Source organism: Lepisma saccharinum, chromosome 21 (genome assembly GCF_977018435.1).
Source record: "Lepisma saccharinum chromosome 21, izLepSacc3.1, whole genome shotgun sequence".
Taxonomy (NCBI): Eukaryota; Metazoa; Arthropoda; class Insecta; order Zygentoma; family Lepismatidae; genus Lepisma; species Lepisma saccharinum.
Window position 1 is genome coordinate 22963500 of NC_139249.1, and position 27893 is coordinate 22991392.

The following is a 27893-nucleotide window of genomic DNA, read 5'->3' on the forward strand; positions in this document are numbered from 1 at the left end:
CGACCCCTCCATTATCACTTCTGTTGTCATCTTTCCAGTGTTGCTCCTGCGTCATAAGGAATATAGACTGAAGATTCGCTTATGATTGTCCCAAAATTCCCTTTCCAGCTTTTAAATTCCCTGTCCTATAAAGTTAAAAATCCCCCTTGATAGGAGTTCAAACCTAGGATCTCCAGTTTTGTAGCGCATTGTGTTCGAGATTGAGGTTACAATCCATGCACCAGGCTAAGTTTTTAAAAAGAATAACTGGTTCCACACTTTTCAAAATTCCAAAAATTTAATTTTAAAGTCAAACAACAAAAGCTTTATGGCTAAAATTTCCATCTAACTTTTAAACCTTTTCTCTTGAAGGTATCTAAAGTTTAATGACGAAGTATATAATAATTGTGCATTTCAGTACACACTGTATGAAACGTAAAAAAAATTAAAAAATAAACTTGTGCTGGATATTCACTCATCTGCTGGACTGAGTAAGCCCCCTCAAGGATATAACAATAATATAATAATAATAATTATTAGTATTATTATTATGGAATAAAATTGTTTTATTATTATGAAATTTTAATTATTATTGTACAATTATTGTTATTATTTCTATTATTCAAATTTCTGGCGACGCCCATGGGAATAATTATGAATGAACCCCTCCCGAATTTTTTTCCTGCCTACGGCCATGTCCCAATGTAGCAAAATGTTACAAAGTTTTCCTCGATTTTACATTTTTCTGCATTTTAAGTTTTTACAGCTAGGTCCCCTGAAATACATAAAAATCGAGGTTCCACTGTATGTACGTACATTCAAGAAAAATCACTGCTAATATTTGGATGCTTTTCATCTGTAATCCCATTATCAATTAGCATTATTGTGATTATATCCCAAAAAGTTTGAGAGGTTGAAATGCAAATTTGTTAGGTACAGGTAAACCAAAGATGTTAATTTCCATTAATTGTATTTTCCTACGTAAAACACACTTATTAACAGGGCTTGGAAGTTGATGACCTAAAAAATATTAAAAAATAATTTTCGATATTAAATGGAATTTTGTTTCTTCATAAATGAGAAGAGACTATTTAAATAACATAAAATCTGTTCTTTGGTGGTTTAAACTACCGAAGCAAAGGCAAAAAAGAAATTCAGTGCTAATGTAGTTTTCTAGTTTTTGTTCAAGGTTACATAAAATACACCGCAAGGTTGTCTTGTATAAGCCATTCATCTTCTTTCTGAGTGGTCATTGCACAATACAGTAGTCGGTCAGCATCTAAAAATACCATTTCGTTTCGCATGCATTAGATTATATTTTTTTGATGTTGTTAGTAATTTTACTTTAAAATCACAGATTAAATTGATAATAGTGTCCGGCAATGAACCTCAAAGTAGGCAAAGTTTGCTGTAGTAAAAATAAATTGACCACAATTAATGGTTCATTCCAATCATGGTAGAAAATCAGTATCGGTGAGAATCAGTGTGAGTTATCATATCGGTTCATAGTAGTATCTGCTCAGCCCTAGCAAGGACATGCATATTTCATTTTTGACGAAAACATGAAATGTGAAATAACACATTGTAATGTTAATTTTTCATGTTTCTGAAAGATTTGAGGTACATTTTTCTACCCTGCTTTGTCACGAAATGATGTGAAATGAACTGAAAAATACGAAATAGACTCTTAAACACGAAATTTAGAGTTTATATTCCGACGTGACAATTTCTGAAGTCTGAAAGTAATTTATTAGTAACTTTATTAAGACTTGAATTTATTGTGTAATCTTTATATTTTCCTGTGAGTTATGCAATTCGCGGAAAATTTATTAATTCTGCTGTAAATATTGAGAAACAAAAATGGACCCCTTTATACAGGAATATACTATTCTGGTAACAACATAAATGTGCTATTAGAAGGGATATGTTTATTTTGTGTAATAAGTGCAGTTTTTAAATCAAATTAGGATTATATTCACATTTTTAAAATCAAAATGTAATTTTATGTACCACTTTCTCACCACTATTAGAGCGAAATTTTATTTTATTTTACCGCTTTTGAACCCGGAATTGACTCTGTTCTTGTACCGAAATTTTGCTTTTTTATTTACCAAAAAGCTGTGCTTCTACACATTGAAGATGATTTCAAAGAGTAGGAAATGCATTCTTATACATTTTGTGACAAAATGATGTGAAATTATATGCAAAATAAGCTGTTAAACCTAAAAGTTGCACTTTGTTTGCTGACAAAACATTTTCCCAAGTCAGAATTACCCTGTAGATAATGCAAAATCTGGAATCTTCATTAATTCTTTAGCAAAGTGGAAAGAAAAATGAACTAATTTAAAATAAACTTTTTTTTTAAGTTGAATTTTTAATGGTAAATCTGTATACTTGCACTGACTATTTTTTGAGTTACCTAACTTTTGACGTATTTCAAGTTATAAATAGAATGAGAATTTAGTACAGTAGAGCGTCGATTATCCGAAGTAATTGGGGGACATGGGTGTTCGGAAAACTGGTTTGTTCGGATAATCGAACTGTACATGTTTATTTGCCAAAAAGAAGTACTGTACAGTAAATTTATTCATAAAAACAGGCATCTCTTTAAGTATGTATTACAAAGTAACGTACAAAGGCAACTTTAGTAGGAATATATAGTATGTGGTACAGTTTATTAAACAAAAATATGTACATATTACATACGCATTTTGCATGAACAATACACACAGTACACAAAATTAACGTTTAAAAAAATCCTTTATTTTGGTCTGTCTAAGCAAGCCTACACGCTTACGAGCAGCTAAGTCACGTACTTTTTTGATTACAGATATCTGAAAGTGAGCGAGTACACAGTTCGGTTAAGCGGTCGTTCGGTTGACCGACGTTCGGATAATCGACGCTCTACTGTAATTTCAAGTACATTTTTTATTGTATCAACCTCTTCAATGGGCAGTCTATAAAGTGCATAAAACCTTACCTTTGATTATTTCTTTTTAGTACTTTAAAAATATATACACCCACTGTGTACCTCTTATTGCAATTAGTGTACTTGTTCTTTTTTCAGACTAAGGGTCCCGGGTTCGAATCCCGGTCGGGCTTGGTTGTTTGTGAATGTCCATTCATCAATTTCATCACTCATCCCCATCTTCGCAAATTAGCCAAGAGGCACAAAACGCGAAGTAGATAAATTAATAAATAGATAAATAAACTAAATAAAATTTAAAAAATCAAATCTTTTTTCAGACTAATTCTACTCCCTACTCCTACATTTGAAGTTCAAAATTGATTAGACTTTCTCTAGTGCCCAATCTATTTATTTTATTCCTTGCTTGTTTTGCGCTTGAAGCACTTATTTCCATCCTTTATAACTGTTTTAGTTTGTGTCTCTTTAATGCCCATTTTCATGTTTTAGTAACATTTACATATTTTGGTTCTTATTAATCCATACCCGTATCAGAAAGTTGCTTGAATTTGTAATACAGTTTCATGTTTGTATTTCAGATGAGCAGTCTGAAAAGAGCCAGGACAGTCCTGCTCCCTCTGAGAAGAAGAGGAAGAAGGTGAAAGTTCAATCAAAGATGGCAGGGAATAAAAAAAAGAAGAAGGATAATCAGCAGACAGAAAGTATCCAGTCTTGTATGAACAAACTAAGTGGATTTCGTAGGAACACTTGCATAATAAATGAAGATATTGACTCCAGTTTCGTGCAAGAAATAGAGGCACGTGATAGAAGTGATATCATGGAAGTTCTGGAGTGTGTGAATTATGCCGAACAAAGGTTAACGGAGAGGAGTAGGACATTATTGGAATTAAGGCTGGGTTATATATGCCAAATTCAGTTGTCAGATGATCTAGCTGTTGTTTTAGAGCAGACAGCTGGTATCAGATATGTTGTGCAAGATACCTGTGAAGTGGATTCAGACACTCACTGCCTTGTGTGTACGAAGTACTTCAATTGTAATCGTTTTTCTAGGTACATGGTTACGTCTAAACGTGGCACAACTGGGAGAAAGATTTCTGACAATTGGAAGGCACCTTCTGAATCTATTGTTGACACATTTTCAAGACAGTTTTTAATGGATTTAAATGTTCGTGATCTTGTTTCTCAGTGTCAAGATGTCAATGGCAGCATAGGCAGTGAAAGCGCTAACTCGGATAACTATTGTGAAGTGAACAGTGTCGTGAATGATCGGAATTCCAATCTCAATAGTCACTCTCGGGATGCAAACAATATACCTATGGTTCGCTCTCCTCCAGTTGGTAATTTAGACAGGCAGTGCATTGTGGGTAATGAGGTTCAGTTCTCGTTTTCCGTAGAAGACATGTTTGCTTCGGATGTTAATTTTGGTATTGAGAACTCTGTGTGCATTGAGAAAACGCCAGTGAAAGCTTGTGGATCAAAAAATGTAGACAGTTATAATGTGGAGTTGGAGAAATCTTTGGACCCACAAATGTTTGAATCTAACATGATACCAGACGGAACAGTTTCGACAGATTTCGCTAATGGACTATCAACTCCAAATAGAGTGATAGATCTTACTTTGAATTTCCCCCCAGGATCTGATTTTCCGATTTCCCCCATTCTTTCGCAAAAGAAAAAGTCCAGCACGGTCAGTCATAATTTTCAAATTGTTGCATCAACACCATTGGTTCATAAAAGAAAGAATGTGATAACTAGTTCGAAACACGTAGCTAACAAAGATGCGTCTTCTCGCAAGAACACATTAGTGGGTGCACATGTGAAACTAGAAAGTGACAGTGTAATAGCTTCTGGAAAAGATGCACACAGCTCATCTTTAGTCGTTGACAATACCGTAACAGGAAAAAAGATGCCAGCCAACTGTTCGTTGCATGATTCCGTGACAAAAATGGAGAATGATAAGCTTGAAATACCTAATTTTGACATTTGGGATGATGCTGAATACTTCGGTAATACTGTGGTTTCTGAGTCAACAAGTCCCGTATTCATTTCACGGAAAGAACGGTGCAGTTCCAAGTCGAAGAAAAGCAGCGAACAAACTACCGAAAGTGTATATTCCGTTACACAGCTAGTTAACATGGTACAGGAGGATTCGTCAAAACAAGATATACGGACAAAAGAAAAACCAAAGAAGTCCTTGTTTGCTGAATCAGTGAAGATCACTGAAGCCTGCGATGTGAATGAGAGCTCACAGACCAGCAGCAGTGCTACCAGAACCGAGGTTAATTTTGACTTGGGTGCAGATTTCTTGTACGACAGCGATGACGATCTATTTGCAGATATTGATATAAAGAGCTGGTCAGAGAGATCAACCAAAAAACCTGAAATGAGTTCCAAAACAGGATATAATTCTAAATTTAAACAACCCCATGGCGATAACCAATCAAAATCTGAGGAAAGGTCTTTCAAAGATAAAAAGGGGGAGGCTTCAACGTCCTTAAATGACAGTTTATCTTCTGAAGGAAGCATATGTGATAATTCTAGCCCAAACACAATGTATGAAAAAAAGAGCACCTCATACTTGAGTTTAAGAAAAGAAGTGACTACCTCTTTCTCAAACTGCAGACAAGTGAAGGATGTGAAAATCTTCAGAGAAGAATGGTCAGAAGTAACCACTTCGGCGTTTAAGCGAAAACCAACTCACGACAAACATGAAGAAAGATCAGAGTGCGAGACCGGTGATTCAGAACAGAAGCGTAATGCAAAGTGCAAAAGTCCGACCGTAGTAGAGGATCACAATGATTGGAATGCCTTTTTAAACTTGGACTCAGCAGGAAATGACAAAGGTGCTGCTGATAGATCTCGCAAATCTTCAGACCATGCAGATGTAAATTCATCAAAAAATATATGGTTTGATATGGACCGTAGTAGGAACTCTGGAGGGAAAAATGATAAGGATAAGAGTTCTTCTTCTAATGATACGGGTATGAAGAGAAGAGCAGACACATCATCATCGTCATGCGAAGATGAAAGTTTTCTCAAGAGACCACAGAAGCGACCTCGCCGACTGTTAATTGCATCGGACGATGAGAGTTTCATAGCCCATTCAGACTTTAGCACTAATCCTAAAGCTTTTGCAGTTGAAAGGAGTCCTCAAAGAAAAGTAAACTCTCAACGTACATCCAGAACACCATGCATTAATATATTAAATCAAGATTCACCCAAGAAAACTGCAGTAAAACAAACTTCACCCGATGAAATAGAAATCTTATCGGATGATGATGATAGTCATTTCACTGTTCCTTCAAGAAGTCACATATCGCGAGGCAATAGAACAGAAAGCGATGATGATTTTGTAGGCCCTGAATTGGAAACTAATTCCTGTATATTCAAATCACTCACCCAGGAAGAGAAACTAAGAGCAAACAGGGTTTCTCACATGGAAGAAAAGGCCTTGGGAAAGAAGAAAAAGCTGCAAGTAAGTTATGTAAAAAGTAACATATGGGGATGAGGTATAGTTTCTCATGTACATTTATTTCAATTCTGTCAAAATGCTCACAAGTACTCGTATTTGAAAAAGGAAATTAGGAAGTTCTAGGTTATAATTTCTCATTACGTGGCAATTGTAAGTGAATTTTTAAGCAAGATGAAGCTTATTAAAAGTTTCATTAATAAGTGGGTTTTGTAGATCTGAGCCGATATCACTTTTTAACTTATACCCATACTCTTCCTGTTTCCCACCCATACTAATACTGATGCTTGAAAATTGTAGCAATTAACACATTTGGGTCTGGCCTCTTAATACATAATTTTTACCTCTCGACTGTGGTTTTTGGTTGTTTTTCAAAAAATCATAGAAAAAATATTTTTAATTTGTTTTTATCTACCACACATTTCTTAAATCTACAAAACTTCCTCTTTTCAATTAACGAAAATTTGTTAAATTTTATTTTCATTTTCAGACATTTTTGAATATTTTTTTCAGCAATGTTTTGTGAAGAAGAAAAAAAAGTACAACATTGTAACAAATGTTAATATAGAGATATTTTAAGTTCGTAATCTGGAAATTTCAATAAGTAATTACATAAACTATCAATACATCTTTTGAATCTTGCATAAGAATACTTCTTATGTGCACATAGCAAAAAATAATTACAAAAATAATTACAAATTACAGGTAATTAGCTTTTGTATGAAAAAGTGGCTGCAGGACAGGACCAGACGATGTATCAGTTGGTTCTGCATCATCTGTAAAAATTAAACAAATAAACTAAATAAATTTTCATTTGACATACACTATACAAAATAATAAATGGAAAAACTAAAAAAACACATCAGTGCATGTAGGAGAATCAAGCAAGAGGCAAGATGAATAGACCCAAAAAAATTACCTCTTCTGACTTCATTCATAAAATACTAGAGTTTGCAACACTGTTTATATTGTCAACATTTAATTATTACGAATATAACCTACCTTCCAAATCTTCAAATTCATCTGCATCATCAAAATCGTCGCTAACTTCAAACTCTGAGGCGGAATTTCCGCTATGCAGTCTGGATCTAATGATGCCATTCTAAACAATGCAACGTACATCAACCTGAACACAAACAGTCCCAGGTGCGAGATAAAAATAGCACATGAGTCACCTAGCAGTCGGAATTTCAACAGAGCAGCTTGAATGAACATGCATATGAGACAAAGTACGAACATAGCCCGTAGTTAATCGGCAAAGCGATTGCATACTGCAGGATGGGCTATGCCCGTTGTTCGTCCACATTGACTTTAAGTACACTGCGGGCTATGTCCGTCGTGAGACCCCAATGTGTTAAAAGTTGTTCAAATATTGACTAACTTTAGTGGGTGAGTATATCGCTCCTATAATAAGCATTAATTTAGCAAGAGTTTTGCTTCAAAATATTCAAGAGTGTCATCAGAATATTAAATTATTTCTCTTTATGGAATCACAAAATACAATTTTTAACTTTCTTAAGACCCACGTGTAAAATTCTTGCTTCCTTCCAACCACATTCCATGAAGATCTTGTTCATAGTGAAGAAAACTGTACTTCTTCTCCTTAAGTATATAACTTGCAATTTCATTGGAAATCCACCCCCAGTTTTTAAGTGCATTTCTGTGCCATTTCCAGAATTCATCACCATGCCTCAGAGTTGTGAAACAAAAATGACATCAGGATTCACTGAAAGCTTGGCTTGTTATATGTTAACCGTCTGACCTTCAATTTTGCCACTGAAGTTGCCGGGTATGGCTGTTCCTTGTCAGTGTTCCTTCATCTAATCACCCTCATCATCACGATTAGGAAAAATAAAAAAAATGGCAGAAGAGCAACTTATAATAACAAAATACGAAAATAAATCACTTCAGTTTTGAATGCTTCTTGGTGAAACATATGAAGGCGACATTTTCAAGGAATCTGTATACTTTGATGCAACAGTGCAATACTGTTTAGAATGTAACCTGATGAATACTCTGGTGCGCAGTGATTAGTTGTGGAACCCTGAAATGTAAGTGTGATGCATCAGATGCTGGTTAATTTGAAAGTAGCGGAAGAAGTAGTGTGAGAGAAATCAACAAGATGTTGCCAACCAACTTCACACCCCTAAATACCATGCAAAAAATGCATATTTCGGCTAAAGAGTTTTTCTTGGTGGGGGAAGGGTGTTAGTAGACTGCTCAAGGGGGTTCCCCTACTTTGGTGTTTTTTTATTTATTTTTATTCATTCTTTGGCAGTGTTTAATAAACTTGAATCATTTGAGTACGGTGTAGGATAACATTTATTAGTTGAAAAGTTACAGAGCCTGTGAAAATTTGTTTTTAAATACCTGGAATTCATGGAATTATCAGAGCATTTGTTTTCACATGGTTACCTTACAGAGGAAGTTGAACTAACAAAAATATTGTTTATTAAAGAATACTGAACATATGCACTCATTGTAGGAATGCGTTTTTGTTTCAGAGGAGAAAAGGTGGTCGAGAATTCATTGAAAGTGAGGCTGAAGTATCTGACGATGACCACAGCACATCAGATGGAGAAGACAACAGCAGACTCGATTCTTTGGATGAGAGCTTCATTAATGACGAACTTTGCAGCCAGGAAGAGAGGATGGAGTAAGTTTGCACTAATTTGAGATTACAGTAGCCATTTAAAAAATTGTTTACCCTGAAGGAAATTACACTTTCTTGAACATTCACATAACCAATGTTTCACAATAAGATACAAACATTTCTGCTCTTGTTTTCTAAGCCTACTTCAGTCAGACCAGGATATTTACCATATTTACTCATGTATAATGTGCACTTTTTTCCAAAATTTTTGAGCCCAAAAACTGTGGTGCGTATTATGCATGGAATAATTCAGACAGCCAACATGAAACTGTACAGGGTCATTCCATGATTTTCGTACACTTGCATTGATTTTTCATGTTTACGGAACCCTATCATATTATATATCGTTGTAAAGCTTAAATCCTGCAGTTTCTGAATATAGCAACAGTATTCCATTCAAGATAATGACGCCAATGTGCAATGCGGTTGAAATATGTTCATCACAAAATGAAGGGACGTTCTCATTTCTGTGGTGCTTTGGATGAAAGAAAGCATAAGGGAAAAGAAAACAATAATTAAAATGTATTACTGGCCAAATAATAATATATATATGGAGTGTGTAAATTCCTTAATGAAAGAAATCTTGTGCTGCTAACTGCTAGTTTAAAGGTCCTGAATGTGCCTCGTATAAATGTTACATTAGTCACGGAAAAAGTATATATTTTGAAGTTCTTTTAGAAAAAGTAAAGAAGGAATGAGCAACACCACGTATAAAAGTTTGAAGGCCATTTCACACGATATCTCATTTTGTAATGTAATGTTCTGCGACACCAAGAAAAGCAGTGCAACTCTGGTGGAATTCGAACATGCACCTTCTGTCACATGGGATGCATATCAGCTGTATTTGTTGGGTGAGAAATAATAGAAAATAACCTGAGCACTGCAAATCCATAATGTAATTTTGATCTCACTTTCTACTATTACAGAATAAATAAGGTGGTTAAAGAGTGAAAGCTTTGGGATGCTAAACACAGTGGCGGGAGAAGGGGGAGGTGGCATGGGTTGGAGACTCATTGTTTACACAAGAGGATATTCTCCTCTTGGTCCACATAGCAACAGGTGACTCATTGAATAGGTATGATATTATTCACTCTTGACCAGCATAGCACCAGCTTTACAACCCACAACTAAGGAAGCCATATCTTGAAACTGGATTCTTCTGCGCATTATATATGAGATATATTTTTTTGTAACTTTTACCCATCAAAAACCAGGGTGCGCATTATACACGCACGTGCACTATACACGCGTAAATACGGTAAATCATTTCAAAAACTTGCAACACTGGTCAAATTTAAAAAATGCTTAAAAAGATAAAATATGAAGATGGAAGGCTGGCAGCAGACATGGGGCTGAAATGTCATATATCAGAAACAGAACCATTTGCAAGTACCTTTTATATTCTTTCTTGTAAAGATAATGTATTTTTAATGCTCCAAAACTTATTACTGAATATTTTTAGTGTGATAGCATTTTTCATATGTGGAACACTGATAAAGAAATATGAAAAACGAATTTTAAAGTAGGTGTGGTAACTCTTTGCAATCAAGGGGTTACAGGTTTGATCCCTGCTGAAGGCACATAGTAGTTCAGCAAACTGTAGGTCCAGTCCCAGTTAGTTTATCAGTGCAGGAAGTGGGCTTCAGGAAACTCTGACTTGGCCTTCAAATTTTGAGCGGCTCAGAAAGTATATTTTTTATTTGTCCAGTTTTCAATAAGTTATTTTATTAACTTTCTCAGTTTGAATAGTTCCCTCAATCACAGAGATATGGAGGCCTTCCGGATGGCGCAGTGGTAGTGTCGTCACCTTGTAATCAAGGGGTCCTGATACCCAGTGGAGGCACATAGTGGTTCGGATCCCACTTTAAATTGTAGGTCCAGTCCCGATTAACCTTTCTGTGCATAAGGTAGACTTAAAAAAAATCAAACTCACAGAGAGATGGAATTTATCTGTGTATTTGTCCACAAGTATCAAATGAAAAAATGAGTTGTAGTATAACTGGATTAAACAAATATACACAAAAGATATGTAAATTGTGAAAATAGTGGTTAAGCCAGAGGTTAGATATGGGTTGGTGTAGGCATGGATATAGAATGTCAAGGAGACAATTTGATTCCTGGTTGAGTCACGGCTGTCATTACTTTTCCAGTAACTTATCTCTACCTGTGCTGTAACCTATTTCTAATTGCTATTTAATTGTGAATATAGTTTGTGTTAATAACTGTATTATACTGGTATTACACTGGCTTTCATTAAACAGTGAAGATATGAGTAACTTATAGAAGGAAGTTTGCTGTATTTTCTATTTATTAAAAGTGTATCAACCTAAGGGGAAGAAATTTTAATTCCTAAAACTGCAAAATGTAAATATAAAATAGATTTCCAGACCTAGAAAACTATTTTTGTTAACTGAGAATCAACTTTTCTTTTAAAAGTTGGATATTTGTTGATGAAGGCACTTCAGAATTTACGTAAATTTAAAGAAACAGTGCAAATGATATTGAAAAGTAGGATTGACTGACATGAAATTTAACTGATTTTGTACTTCTGAAATAAATAGCAAACATTCTTTGAAGACTATGTAAATAGGTTTGTTTATTTCCTAGAAGAATTTACGTAACTTCAATGGTTCAGCCAGCTAAAGTATATGTAAAAGATTTCGTAATTGTGCAACGTGGAATTACGAAATCTTTTAAATTTCACGTAAGTAATTTTAAACCGCGTTTACCGCAACCACCATGAATAAAGTATATGGATTATACCTTTGTTTTCTTCATAAAATAACAAAATGGCAGAATTTTACAGTCAATTGCAGGCTGTTTATAGAAATATCAGATTGGTAAAATTATTGTCAGTTTAATGATACACCAATGTGCCTCTATTGGCCAATACTGATAGAGTAACAATTAATTTGACCCATGGCTAATGATTGTTCTTAACACTTGAACTGCCATTTGTATCAAATTGATACACACAGCATCTCCTGTTGCAGGCCATGTGCATCAGATTGATACAGAACTTGCAGGCAGCGTGTATAGTACTTATACACAGCTTCTTTCAAAACAAATGTGTGCATGAAACTACTTTGTTACTACAGGATGTGTGTACAGGAAGGCCTAGGGAAGACTAAGTTTATATAAGTGTATTACACAGGCCGTGTGCATTTTAATTATACACAACATGAAAATAGCTCCAGTCTCCCACAAGGAAATTCAAAATTCAGCCCGGCAGTTAAAGTGATAATATAAAGCTGTTGTACATTACAAAATAATACAATAAGTCTTAATTGTAATGTGGTTGCTACAAAAAAAACATAAAATTTATTGTATTACAGTAAAACTATGATTAAGTTTTCCAGGAGACTGGATCTAAAGAACTTAAAATTCTGGAAAATGTAAAATATTGAAATATATTTAATTGAAATCAGGGGTAGAGAAAACTAAAAATAATTCAGGTGCCAGTCCCCCTTTTTTTTAAAAAAAATAAATAAAGCATAATAGAAATTTCCATAAGTGTTCTCAAAACATTTCTTTAAAAATAAATTTAGAACTGAATTTGAAAATTCGGCTGACATGGCGACTGGGCACCCTGTATTTTTCTACTCCTGATTGGGATTCTTCTGTATTTTGTAATACTACTCAGAAGATAAATTTCCTTAATTTTGCACACACGAAGTAAAAAAAAAAAAAAAATGGAACATACTTTCACGTGTTGTTGATAATTAATTTGTGATTATTTATTGCAATCGTTGACATAGTGTGTTGATTTTCATTTCAGCATTCATGCAAAGTACCTGCAATCAGTGAAGAGCCCAGTGCACCCTAGAGCTTTCAAAATACCTGCCCCAAGGAAACCCAGGGCAGATGTATTTTCACAGGATGATTTTGAGGACTCATCCTACATGAATGTAAGTGATTAAAATGCACTTTCTTCTACTTACGTTCATTCATTCCTTCTTCCATAATACTCACCTTGTACTTGTCATACCAAGTAGAGGGAATTTAAATATATCCACATACTTTACACATTCGGGTCTGACCTCATAATACAGCATTTGTACCTCTGGTCTGCGGTTTTTGGTTATTTTTCAAAAAATCGTAGAAAAAATATTTTTAATTTGTTTTTATTTACCACACATTTCTTAAATCTACAAAAATTTTTTACATTTTCCTTTCATTTTCAGACATTTTTTAATATTTTTTCAGCAATGTTTTGTGAGAAAAGAAAAAGTACAACATTGTAACAAATGTTAATATAGAGATATTTTAAGTTCGTATTCTGGAAATTTCAATAATTAACTACATAAACTATCAATACATCTTTTGAATCTTTCATAAGAATACTTCTTATGTGCACATAACAAAAAATAATTACAAATTACAGGTAATTAGCTTTTGTATGAAAAAGTGGCTGCAGTATAGGACCAGACGATGTATCAGTTGGTTCTGCGTCATCTGTAAACATTAAACAAATAAATAAACTAAATAAATAAAATAAATTTTCATTTGACATACACTATACAAAATAATAAATGTAGTGGAATCAAGCAAGAGGCAAGATGAATAAACACAAAAAATATACCTCTTCTGACTTCATTCATCAAATACTAGAGTTTGCAACACTGTTTATATTGTCAACAATTAATTATTACGAATATAACCTACCTTCCAAATCTGCAAATTCATCTGCATCATCAAAATTGTCGCTAACTTTAAACTCTGAGGCGGAATCCTCATGCAGAATTTCGGCTATGCAGTCTGGATCTAATAACGCCATTCTAAACAATGCAACGTACATCAACCCGAACAGTCCCACGTGCGAGATAAAAATAGCACATTAGTCACCTAGCGGTTGGAATTTCAACAGAGAGGCTTGAATGAACACGCACATGAGACGAAGTACGAACATAGCCCGTAGCTCAATAGGCAAAGCTATTGCATACCGCAGGACGGGCTATGCCCGTCGTTCGTCCACATTGACTTTAAGTGCACTGCGAGTTATGCCCGTCGTGAGACCCCAATGTGTTAACTATCGAATGAGGCAAAATGTACAATACAGAACAATGTTCCACTGGGCATGTATTAATTTTCAAGGGGGGAGAAACCTCCCTTCGACCATAACCCCCCTTCCCCTGTACGAAACCATTATGATTAATTTTTAGAGTTGTAACAGGGTACGACAGACGAAACATGATTTTGGAATTGCCAATACCCAGCAAGGAGAAGGGTGTATACATAGAGCCTCCCTGATGGCATAGTGGTATCGCTGTTGCCTTGTAGCCAAGAGGTTCTGGGTTTCATCCGGTGGAGGCACATTAAACAGTGGTTCAGATTCCACTTTAAATTGCTTCTTCGTTACTGATTACCCTATGTGCGAATAAAGTGGGTGCAAAACAACTCTGAAGATACATGCATTATATTTGTGAAGCACCAATAAGAATTTAAAGTTTTAAGTGTTGTATGTTACTTTAACGGGAATTTGAGTTTTTCAAGAAAATTCAGAAAGGACAGATAAAATAAATCCTTTTGATATGCACTATTGCACACAAAATGCAAGATGATAGATAATTGCTACATTATTTAAAGATGGCAGCAGTGAGCAGTAAATTATATCCATTTCAATTATTATTGAATTATGAATATTATTGTAGTTGGTCCACAAGCTTAAAAGCAACAATCCAGAGCCATGTTTCAGCATTCTAATTTTAGAATTATTTTTAAATGATGATTTGAATTACTTCTTTCGTTTGGCATTTTTATAAAAAGTGGACCATTGAAAATTTCCAGGGAAAAATAATGCAGATTCTCTTTAACTTCCTTTTCCATTTCCAGCATTTTTTATATTTTCCGATAAAGATGTGCATGTGTAGGTTAAACTGGAGATACTTTTCCCTCACTTAATGTGGCTACTGTGATAAACCAGGTATTGTCTAAGAGTTCTGTTTCTGCCCAAATGTCACTAAGATATAAGATAAATGGGAGCATGTAATATTGAAGATGTACTTTTATTTCAGGATTCATTTTGTGTTGAAGATGAAGAAGATGATGTGGATACTGATGAATCACTACTTGACATTGTAGAGCAGTGCCTGGTTGAAGAGGAGAAGAAGAAGAAGGAAGTAGGTGGTCGAAATGAACAAGTGAAGCGAAAGAAACAGGATGAAGACAGTCCTGATCCAGCTGTAAAGAGGAGAAGAAGAATATATACATTAAGTGACAGTGACGAGGAGGAAATGGACGAACCAGTCATTCTTACAGAAAAGTCCAACTGCAACTCATCACCCACACTGCAAAGTAAATTAAGCAGTAGCAATAAACCCAGAAACGGTTCTGTAGTGAGAGAACCAAACTGGAAAGAATTAGAAGCGAGACTCGGCAACAGTGGTAATTCTGCAAACCGTAAACCAACTAATCCTGAGAGCAACAAGTGTGCGTTAGTGGTTGATGATATCACGGATTTAACTTTTGATGATTGGAACGAAGTTGAGTTTTTGTGTAGCAAACCCCAAGTGAGTACCACTAGCAGAAGTGACCCTTCCTCCACTGTACACAATGCACTTGCCCCCAAACCTTCCAGTACTTGTAGTGAAAATATGAACAATAGGACGTCAGTATTTCAAGGTAGAACTAGCGTTAATAGTAGTGAGCAATATAGAAAACCCAACAATAATAAGTTAAGTGTTCTTTCAAAGCACAAACCTAGTGAACATTTGAATGTAGTGCCCAAACAACACCCAAGTGACAAATGTGGTTCCATTCCATCTATTCAGAGTAGGTTTGTGTCTAAAAACCCAGTATATTCTGAACAAGGTTCTAATATTTCAGTGCCTGGGGTGAAAGTTCTTGGACGTGACTCGGCAAACTTGAATGCACCTCAGTTTTCAACAGGGATTTCTAATAATAGGCTATCCTCGCATGTTCCAGCTTGTCATTCCATGGCCAGACCACAAGTGCATCAAAATTTGCCAGTTAGTGATCCCATGAGGCAACAGACGTTTACAGACTACTTGTCTTCACCAAGTACATCGAGTTTATCAACTACAGCCCTCCGTACCAGTCAGGCATCGCTAGTAAGTACTTAACTGCAAGCGCAGTGTTACACTTATTTTTTTATTTTAGTCACTGTTGTTGAAGTGAATACAAAAAGGAAGTAGAATTCCTTGTAAAGTAAGAAATTTTGGGTATGATTTTACAATACCGGACACTTCCCCAATTTCGTTCATATTTCGCATACTCAATAATGTAGGGCTCTTAATCACGAATCTGCAGTTAAAAATTGGTGCTCACGTGTAGAAATTGTAAAATAACGTGAAGAAGTTCTAAAGTTTTGCTTGGAAAAAACCCCTTTAAAATGCCATAATTTCATTAATAATTCGAATAATCACTAATTATGGAGTTCTGATGACGTATCTTCAGTTAAGATTTGGTGCTCACGTGTAGAAATTGCAAAATAATGTGCAGAAGTTGTAAAATAACTTTATTAATTACCACGATGATTGTCGATACACAAAAAGCTATTGGGAACCATGTTTTGTGATATGAACAAGTGACGTTGCCACACTGTTGCATTGTTAGTTGCAGTGCATTCAGCATGGAAGAATGGAAGAAGAGAGAAATGTTAATGTGACGAGCACCAGGAAAATGAGAAAAGTGGAATGTGGACTAGTTTGATTACAGGTTAGTTTGGCAACAGTGTAGGGAGCGTGTTGTTCATGTGAGAAAGATGGCATCTTACGTGAAGGGAGGAAATGATGTCATTTTTATCTTAAGTTTTGCTTTAAAAAAAGCCATTTTTTAGTTACTTATAGTTGGGTAAATATTAATAATGCAGGGGTATTTGTTCATATTTCGCATACTCACTAATTTAAGACACTTGGTCACGATTCTGTGGTTAAAATTTGTCGCTCAAGTGCTAGGAAACTGACATTTTTTGACAGTCCCGAGTCGCATATAGCCTTACACCCCTCGAACGATGCACGGGTAGCCCCATGAACCATTCACGGAAAGCCCCACGAACCATGCACGGCTAGGTTAGGTTAAGCTAACATAGTTAAAATTTCGGGTCGTAGTAAAATGAATATATATTACATTTTTTAAGTATTCGAAACACAAAATCTTGCGATAAACATTAGTTTTCTTGAAAATCGAGGGTGTCTGTTCCGATCACGGAATCGCTTATTTTGCAAGTTCAACACGTGATCGTCAAATTTTAACTGCAGATTCATGATTAGGAGCCCTACATTATTGAGTATGCAAAATATGAACGAAATTGGGGTAGTGCCCGGTATTGTAAAATCGCTCCAAATTTTGTTGAAAACTGATAAATGCTTCTTTGGACAGAAAATATGTCACTATTGCTACTCGTCCAATCTGAACTTTAATTATTTTTTTTATTAGAGTAGACTAATATTTACAGTACCTGGTAGTCCAAATTTGTACAGGCATTCTCAGATTCTTTGATGAATTTATCTCATTTACATTTTTGATATGATGCATGAAAAACTAAATGAAATTTTTGTCAATGCCGATAAAGCACCAGTATCAAGTGGTATAAGAGTAACAGTAAATTGTAGTCTAACTATTCAATATCAAATTTCAAATGCTGCATGAAGAGCTTGAATGGATCATTTACTTTAATTAACATGTTAGAGTGCGCGTCAAATCTCCTGCATATGGCCTTGAACGACTGAACAGCACCAGCGAATCACGGACGTGCGGCGTTGCCTAGTTCAGAAGCTGTTTCATCTCGCTACTAAATCGTGTACCTGGCGCTTGGATATAAATAGATTATTTCAAGTGTCAGTAGTTTAACAGATGGAAAGATAATGAATTTGTGAGTATGTACGAAAAACAAGCGTGATTGTAGCTTATACCGTTCCCTCTGTAGAAGCAATGTTATTATAAACGTATTTGCATTGTATCCTTTTTGCTCTCCCTTCGTTCCTGTTGCATTCTGAAACTTTCCGATTAGCTAAGGGAACAGGGCACGTTCGTTCCCAGTGATGGCAGAAGAAGTTGACGAAGAGGATACCGTCATTGTTCGTTTTTTTTTTTTTCATGTGTTTAGTAGGTGTGTGCATGTCGTTGAGTAAACCAAGTGGTAGTGATGGCGAGAGAAGAGGGGAAAAATACAGTGTTGTACGAAGCCAGGCACGACAGGTGATTTTTCAGGTGTACAATTTTTTTTAAAAAAAAAGTATCGATTGACGAACAAAGAAGTAAAATTGACTTTAAGAAGTGCCAGGATCTAACAGCTACCGTTTCTCGGATATGTTTGGGGGCAAAACAATGTGGATCGGGGCCTGCTCCAATGTTTCAATAACCTAGACTAGAAAGCACATTAACATACCGAAAAGAACGACAAATTTAGATGACTTTGAAAAAAGACGTAGTTCGTAGAACAGTCTTTGAAATTTACGATCGTGGCGAATTTTCTACTACCAAAAAGATAACGTACTCTTTAAGGGACAAAATATCTTGCAAAGGCTCTACAACTTCCACCTTGAGAATATTGAAAGAATTATGCAGTCCCTAATCAGGTATGTTCTTTTCTCCCATTATGTTTATTATATGTTATATTATCTAATGTTCCGTGCTCTCCGTGACAAGGCATTTCGCTCGATCACGCTGTCTCTTTCCGTGTGAGATTTCGACACTGCACCGCTGCAGTGCGCTGCTATTGGCTATCGCCATATGCAGGAGATTTGACGCGCACTATAACTGCCATGCGAGTTGTATTTAACTTGCATGTCTCTTTACCTTGGGAGCCTCGTGGTGCACAGGCAACTCACGCTACCATGCTGTAACATACATGTTATGTGAAGAGTGTCCCCAGGCCATGGACAAAATTTTTGCAGATGGTTCGTGGAAAACTTATTTAGTTTTAAATCTGACAGGTAAACAGAAAAAACATTTTAACTTATGAACTGTTTTCAAGTTTTCCAATTGTGCTTTTGGCCTTGAATTATTGCTGGCCAGCTCCTCAAATGATATTGATACAATAGTATATGGCAGAGTCATGTTACAAATAAAAAAAAAGACTAAATGCTCAAAAAAAAAACAATAACAGTGCTCAGAAAAAACAAAAAATATGATGAGCCAAATGTAACCCACATCACATGCAACGTAATAATTGATTCTGATGCCGCAAAGTGTTGCATATGACTGAAGCACATAAAATAATAAAAAAAAAAGGTAAAAAAAGGTAAAGTGTTCCCCTGTGCATAGCACCACGCCATGAAGGCGTATAGGGGGTGTGGGGGTAACGCCCCACACTTTCTTGATCCGGTCGTGAGTGGGGGTGATGTGATCAGCATCACGCCCCTGACCGCCTTTACCCCCCAGGGTTTCCCCCAGGTACCCATGTTATTCGACGCTGGGTAGGTGCCGGGGCCGCTTCCACCGTTAGAAAAGTTCCCGGATTTGAACCGGCCGGGGATCGATAAAATAATAAAAAATAACAATTTTTCATCTAATCATTAAAAACCATATGGCTTTCAACATTTTTATTATATTCTTGTAATAAAACTGTGACCCCAGGGAATTTTTTTCTTCTATTGTGTCAGTCAACATGTTAATGTATGTAACTAGGGGACTCTATAATTTTTTTTACTTTAGTAATAAGGAATTACACGTTTGGGTATCGACTTTACAAAATCAGAGTAAATAAATTATTTTCATTAAGAAATAAATTGTTGAATTTTGCACCAAATTACAGACAATTTATAGCAATATTGAATGTATAAAATTATCAGCAATTTTATCAATATACCTATAATCTCATTTTGGCCATTATCAATAGATCTGTCTTATCTCGAATATAGTTCGATGGATATTAACAGGAACACCTCTCTTTCAGAGTGATGAAGGTCTTCCAGTTATAATAGTTTCCGCGAGAGAATCAGCTGTGGCCTCTGAAGTCATCACTGCATTGCGCATTAGCCAGCAAGTGGAAGTGATGGTCCGATCCGTGAACGAAGCAGATTACGTGGTCAGCTGGAGGACTGGTGTCGAGAGGCTGCTGCTTTCTGGTTGGTGGGAATTGTCATTGTTCATTGTCTTTATAAATATTGCGGGAGAAACCTTTTACCTAGTTTCCAATTAGCATAAAAATAATATAATTTACTTCCAAAGCAGATTACTGCACCCCTTTCCTTTCCATAGATAATGTAACATGTCAACACTTCACCAGCTGAATACTGTTTTGTCGTATCTCTACTTTTCGTCGGAAATGCGTTGATGTTATTGTGTTTCATAGAGTTTAATGTGTCACGTTCTAAAGTGCCATATCTGGACGTCAAGTGGTGTGAATTATCATCGTTAATAAAATGTTTGCGCAAATCATGTAGTGTATTCAAATTCCACATATGTCCATGGTGCACATGGACACATGAAACATAGTTTTCAACCGGCAACTTGTTTTCCTTCTTGTGTGATATTTTCTAAGGATGGACTAGTGTGAAAGTGTGAAATTGTTGATAATGATACCAATACAGACTTCTTTGAATGTTAGTGGCAGTGGTTCTTTGTTAGCATGCAGTTTTAATTGGACATTATCCATTTTTTAGTGTTTCTACTTGTTCCTATTGTAACATTATGTTTCCAGAGATAGTTGACAGAAAGTTAAATGTGGAGGCACTAGACAATGAGTCAAGACCAATTAACATTGCATGCTAATACTGATACCAATATTCTACTCCTTGTAATCAAGGGGTCCCAGGTTCGATACATTGCAAAGTTGTTCATAATCCTATAGCGCAAGAGCCCAATATTGGACCAAGGCTTACCTACCGACTGCTGGCCTCCCTCCCACGTGAGCCACCAGGGGGGCGTGGAGATCTGCAGCCAGACTAGGGGGACGGGTGGTCAGCCTGACCAACTCCCAACCGTTGTAGGACTTTGCGACCGGATTACGCTCACTCACTCGGAGCTCCCCAATTTCCTCACAATGGTGGGTTGCCACCTGCCGAATAAATTCAGACCAGAGCCGGATTCGAACCTACGCCGTCCTGCAGCGAACGATCTCAAGACGAGTGAATGCCTTAACCTGCTTGGCTACGGAGGAGGATGCAAAGTTGTTCATATCCCACTTTAAACTGTAGGTCCAGTCCTGATTAGCCTATCTGTGCATAAAGTTGACTTAAAACATTTCAAACAATATTCTACTGATCTGATATAAAATTGCAAAATGTTCCTTGAAGAACCTGATAGGCAGTGGCATAAATAACACACCTGCAACCCCCGCCGTGCAGGGGGCACATGAGGTTTGGGGGTGCATTAAGAATGATAGATTAAAAAAGACCGATAGTTCACAAAGTTTTCTTTTCGGTGTTAAAATATATTTTTAACCAAACACACATTTTTTACCCCTACAACTGGAAACAGAAAATGTTAATCACTAGAAAAGTAGAAAGTAAGTTAGCAGATTCAGAAGAAATCCTTCATTAGCTGAATATTTCAACCTCCGATTATTATTATGCTAGCACTATCACCAAAGAGATTTGGGTTATGCCACTCATCTATTTTAGATGCTGTTTATTGTGAGCCGTTCTGTTTTTTTGCCGATAGGTTAGGTAAACACTTTAATGGTGCATGGTGTAAAGGTTTAAGTAAAAAAATCAAAGAACACGAAATATACTGAATTCACTTGAATGCATGTATAACATATAGTGCCTGGAAAAATCATAAAGATATTTAAACAATGTTACAACAAGGTATGGATAAGTGGTGCGAAATTATTAAAAGAGTTTTAGATTTAATAATAACATTATTCGCCTGTAGTTTGGCTCTCAGGGAACATCGACATCATAGACTTGTTAGAGAGATGTGACCCACTTTTTAAAACTCATGTATTTTTACACATAATTTTTTACAGTTTGTCTGTTGTCTTAACCTTTCGTACCAGTTTTTACAATGATTCAGATTACATATATTTTCATGTTTTTACACACATAATATAAATGTAGGCATGAATTATATTTTAGAAAAAAAATAATAATGAGTAGGGGCACAGAGCGTGTTAGTTACACTACTGCTGAAATGTAACCAGGGGACTGCAATAAGTTTTACTTTAGAAGAGTGTGTATTTGTAGTTTACAGTACTGTATATACGAAACACTCACCAGACACCAGAAATTTCCATGGCCGCAGGATGCAACTTCAGACAGAAACATGGAAAAATATGCTTCTCTTGCGAAAATTGTGAGTGGTAGGTATCGTGGCTGTTGGTATGGATGGTGACAGTGAAGTCTAGGGTTTGAGTGAAAAAGTTGAGGGCTGTGGATGTTTCCCCCCTGGTAAAAGTCACCACAAGTGTTGCAGGTAAGGATGCAGAAAAAGTTTGAGGTGTGACAGGTGGCCGGAAGAAAAGCTTGATTCGATCAATTTTGTAAAAATTGAAATTAATCTAATATATGTTTAGTTTGTTTCTTCTGAGATCCATTTTACATTGTAATATAAGCATTAATATGTATGAGTTTATGATCTTAAAAATTCAGATAAATTTGAAATTTTGATTTGGTTAAAAGTGAAAAAATTCACGAAGAGGTATAGGAGTGTGTATTTCAATGAACTCACAGATCAATAGAATGTTTTCTTGTCAAATCTATCAATGTTAGCATAATAGGCAATTTCAGTGTCATGTGCATGGCCATGAAAATAGGTGGCTGGGCAGAATTGTGCTGGTACCACATATGGGAAAAGCAAAGAAAGACAAGGACAAAAGTCACTGATTCCTATGCACTGTGCGGCAACGTCATCCGGGCTGCATTGCGTAGTTCGAACGTCAGACCGACCTCTTTCCGGGGCACTTTCGAGTCCCATTTGATACAGAGCTGGTGATCGTGTGAATTGAAAGTTCATTACAGGCCCGATAAATGGGAGTGCCATCTCTACATGTGCTCCGAACACACGGGGTTGTGCTCTGACATGGCAACTTCTGCCACCCATCTAATTTTATGGACATGCATTTAGTATTTATTTCCATGTTCCTCCAGTGCACCAGTAACTATTTCACACTGGAAAGAAGCAAGACCTTCATAGCATTTATGCACTTTCCTAAATATTAAGCAGAAAAATAATCAGATTTCTCTCCTTTTCCAGCTATTTCAAACAGAAAGGATTTTCTGGAAACCATGAGAAGCATGATGGCTCTCTTCGTGAATGTAATTATTATAGTGGAAGACGACAGACCAAAGCAAGCGAGATTTGCTGCCCAGTTCAAGTGCTCAAAGCTCATGGCCCAGATACTCTCTGCCTTGAGCCAGACACCCATTCGAGTTTTGTTCTCTCAGGATCAAAGTAAGTGAATCATAGTGATAAAGGTGGTGGTAGTTGTTTTTCTGTACCTTCAAACTGGGAAATTTTGAAAATGCAAGGGTCGTTCAATGTTGATCAACACATATGTGCACATAAAAGTAGTGAATGGCTGGAGAATGATAATACTAGTTGCTGCATGTGCAATAGTGTCAGCAAAAATGACAGTAAGTAGTGTTTTTGTAACTGTGGAGTAGTGGTATATAATCAAATTCATTTGTGAAGGTGAACATAAAAGCCAGCTGAAACTTTGAGAGAAGATTGCTGTCACCAGCAAGGGTGTGTATGAATGGTGTCAACAGTTTGGTGAAGAATGAGAGTTACTGGCCGCGGTGGCTCAGTCGGTAACACGTCTGACTACCATGCTAAAGGTCCCGGGTTCGATCCCCGGCCGGTTCAAATCCGGGAACTTTTCTAACGATGGAAGCGGCCCCGGCGCCCACCCAGCGTCGAATAACATGGGTACCTGGTAGAAACCCTGGGGGGTAAAGGCAGTCAGGGGCGTGATGCTGATCACATCACCCCCACTCACGACCGGATCAGGAAAGTGTGGGGCGTTACCCCCACACCCCCTATATGCCTTCATGTGTGCTATGCACAGGGGAGCACTTTACCTTTTTTTATGAGAGTTAGTAACAATTGAACCTCATTGATACATTTGTTCATCCATGTGGATTTTTTGGAGCAAGAAGCCACAGTTATTGGCCAGTATTGCTCAAGGGTGCCGTCCAAAATGATATTCCCAAGAAAAGACCTGGAATGTTGTTTGAACATATTATTCTTCTGCATGACAGTGCCCGGCCACACTCCAGCATTTTGACAATAACCACTCTGACTTGGGAGATTTTGCCTCATCCCCCCTTACAGTCCAGACTTAGCCCCCAGGGATTACCCCTCGTTAGAGCCCCTTAAAGACCACAAAGAGGGAAGAAATTCCACACAGTAAGATGTTCTGACATGGTTATAACAGCAGCCCACTTCCAGCAGTGATGCCTGGATGCACATGAGGAATACTTTGAAAAACTGACCTAGTTTGGTGCTTGTAGGACTTTCTATTTCTCTTACTAGAAATAAAAGTTTTAGACAAACTTGAACGACCCTTGTGCATTCAAAAAGTTAAGAGTTTTTTTATTTATTTATACTTTCCCTAATTTGGGAATGAAAGTAAATGCCACATTTTTCTTGAACCAGCTTCTTGATGGGAGATATCCTACATAAAAATGTTTTTTATACTTTATTTTTGTTAATTTATTTTATACTGGTGAATATACTTGCTTCTGTAGTTTCTGCAAGTGTATTTTAATACATAATATTTAGTTACTAGAACGTTAAACACCACAAAATGGCCTCCAAATGTATTCTAAAATTCCCTGGAAAAATCAGGGAATTTGCTTTGGGAGGATGAGTAAGAAGTCTGTTAAATCAAATTGTTTCTTTTTTCTAGGCTCATAGAAAATCACATCAAATAAATAAGCACATTTCAAAGCAATACAATAAGTTTTATTTTGACAGCAGCTTTATTATTTTGCCAATGTATCACTCTAGTTTCCAGTAACATATTTCCAATCTCATCATCATTCGTCTTCGTCGTCACGATTATCATGGAGGCATTATATAAATGATGTAATGATCCCCCAAAAGTGTAAAGAATTGCAACCCAAGTTGCCTCTCACCCTCTCTGCAAATACCATATTTATAAGAAAGGAAGTTTGAAATATAAAACTTATTTTTCATTCTTCGTTATTAGTGTTATTATTTACTCTGCATATCAGTAATCTGCAATGTAAGGACAATTTAAAATGCTTGAAGTCAATATATTTGAAGGAATTAGTGGAAAACATGCATTGGAATTGTTATTATCAGTATCGTTGTTTAAAAATTGTCATTCGTTATGAAGTAGTGTTAATATTTACAACAAAATAATTTATACTAAACCAATTTTTAGTTTCATTTCCTCTGAAGCAGGAAATGACAATACTGTACATCGTGTCTTCCATAAGAAAAAAATAATTAAAAAACATATCCATCAATAAGAACAAAATGGGGCCTCCCCGATGGTGCAGTGGTAACGTTGTTGCCTTGTAATCAAGGGGTCCTGGGTTCGATACCTGGTGGAGGCACATAGTGGTTCGGATCTCACTTTAAACTGTAGGTCCAGTCACAATTTGCCTTACTGTGCATAAAGTGGACTTAGAACACCAAATCAATCAATAAGAACCAAATGACATTCATGACAAAAATAATGAACCTGCTTGTAGAACACATATGTGATTTGATTTCCTGCACTTTTGATATTAAAATTCCTTAAAAATATTATTAATTATAATATTAAAATTATTTATCGAAGTCCCAATATCAGGAAATGTCGATTTTTGAAAATGTTCTTTACTATCTTGGCGATCACGGTACCAAATATCATATCTGTTTTTGCATTCATAGAAATGTTACAAGGAGAAGCATAAGATATTACAATGAAAACTCCATTTAGCTGATGAAATCTCAAGTTGCTTCACTGACACCAGTGTCACTAATTGATTTAAGGCGAGGAGATACAGTTATGCACCATGTGTGCATTTATTTGAATATCGTCGGAATGGGCAATGCTACTGAAGAAAAACATGGGGGTACAAGAGAGTATGAATTTCTCCACATGTGGCAGGTCAAAGCATTTTTCAAAGTTGATTATTAAGTTAGATACGACCTGTAAAATATATGACTAAAAAGAATTTTCGGAATCCCATGCATTCCTTGTGGGGAATCAACTTAACATCAAGTTGCAGCTAATCAAATGGGAGTTTCGACTTTTCTGCTGGGCAATCACTTCTTCAAACTGCCCTCTTCCCGTTGATATCATTTTCTATTCCATCGGAAGTTTGATATTCCCAACATAACAAATCAAATAATACTCCCATATGTCTCCTGGCAGTGTTGCCAAACCTGGTGTGCATAAAAGAGCGAAATTTCACCTTAAATGGAGTTAAAACTGACTTTCAAGGAGTTAGATTTACGAAGTGCTTCCTAGAGTAATGTTAGTTGTCAAAGGGGTGGGGCGATGCTACTACCGTTAATTCTAAATTGATGACAATTTATTCTTAGTTTTCACCATCTATAGTGCATCTCAACCTTAAAAGTCAGTATTGGTTAAATGGAGCGTGGCATTGCCAAATCAACAAATGGAGGAAATCTTCAAAATCTATGTATTTCATGAATTTTCAGAAAAACGATAGTTACCTCAAGATTTGCATGTAAAAGTGTATATTTCGACGTAACTATTTTACATTTGCATTATATGTTTAATACACACAACTATTGTTACTTCTTTCGTTGAATGTTGTATCCTCTACATAAACAGAATTTAAAAAATGCAAAAACAAACATTAAGATATATTTTTATTCTGTATATAGGACTTTCAGAACACACTGTAACATCAGCAGTTGTCTTAACCGCCTTTCTGATATTCATTGACTTTAAAAATCGATTTAACATGCACATAACTATTATGCGTTCTCTACCCATACTGCATCTTTTTCCAGCTTCTCTATCCATTATTAAATGAAATATGTAACTTACATGCAATCCACAATTATCACACAGCACACTACACTTATTACGAACCGGGGCACCTGCCTGCAACTGAATTGTAACTTCGGTGTCACGGCGTGCAATGAATTTGATATGCGAGAAAGCCTGCGTAAATAAACTACGATTGTGCAAAAAATAACAGTGCTGTGAAGTAACAATGCATTCTAAAAATAACTTCAAACAATGGTCAACACTTTTTCTTGCTTGGTCTGCACGTGTATTGCGACAAACCGAAAAGTTTCTCGCTAAACAAATTTTTCGTGTTACAGTCTGATAATTTATACAATCTCTTCATAAGCAAATTAGTTCACTCAGGCGAAGAATATCATATCTACAAACACCATAGAAAAAAAAAAGTGGCGAAGTTGCTCAAGCAGTTTGATATTTATGGCTTTTGAAGTATTTACTAGAAAAAATGTAAGCGTTTGCAAAATTGCATAATTATGGAAATTTCAGATCATATGAATTTATGACAGGTTATATAATGTCGTCAGTAAATAGAGCATAAAAAACTACAGGATAATGATTTCACTGTTTGAAATTAGTGACTTTTACATTTTGTAAATTTTGTAACATCTGGCAATGCAGCGGTCGTAGAGAAGGACAGAGCTATTGGCAAAACGCATGTATTAGATAGGGAAGTAATCCATTTACTTCCATACTGACTTTTAAGGTTGAGACAGTCTATAGATCCGGCACCATCACCCATCTCATGGTCGTACGAAATGGAAAATAAATTATTCCCTGATAACAATATTATGCCAATTTCACGTCAACACAGCGCTATAAAAAAAGGAGCCGTGGATATAAGAGGGGATGGGGAAACGCAGTCAATAAAACAATATCACGTCACGTGCAAAATGTATAATCATGGCAAAAGTTGGTCTGTGTTGGCTGGAACCAGTGATGGTATCATAGTGAGGTACGGGGGAGGGCACCCCAGTTCACAGGCAAACAAGTGCACGAAAGA

The 27893-nt window shown here is 36.2% G+C and overlaps 1 protein-coding gene across 2 annotated transcripts in view; it reads left to right on the top strand.

Moving 5' to 3' along the window:
* Fancm (FA complementation group M) overlaps window positions 1–27893 on the top strand; it is a 117888-nt gene that overhangs the window by 72145 nt on the left and 17850 nt on the right. Inside the window, exons 17-22 of one of the 2 annotated variants that reach the window (XM_083142450.1) lie at window positions 3484–6380; window positions 8879–9030; window positions 12806–12935; window positions 15042–16097; window positions 19886–20057; window positions 23128–23325. In XM_083142450.1, the coding sequence (XP_082998576.1) occupies window positions 3484–6380; window positions 8879–9030; window positions 12806–12935; window positions 15042–16097; window positions 19886–20057; window positions 23128–23325 (4605 nt within the window). Of the gene's footprint in view, window positions 1–3483; window positions 6381–8878; window positions 9031–12805; window positions 12936–15041; window positions 16098–19885; window positions 20058–23127; window positions 23326–27893 lie in introns of those variants that run through there. The other variant, XM_083142451.1, reaches the window with a different exon arrangement.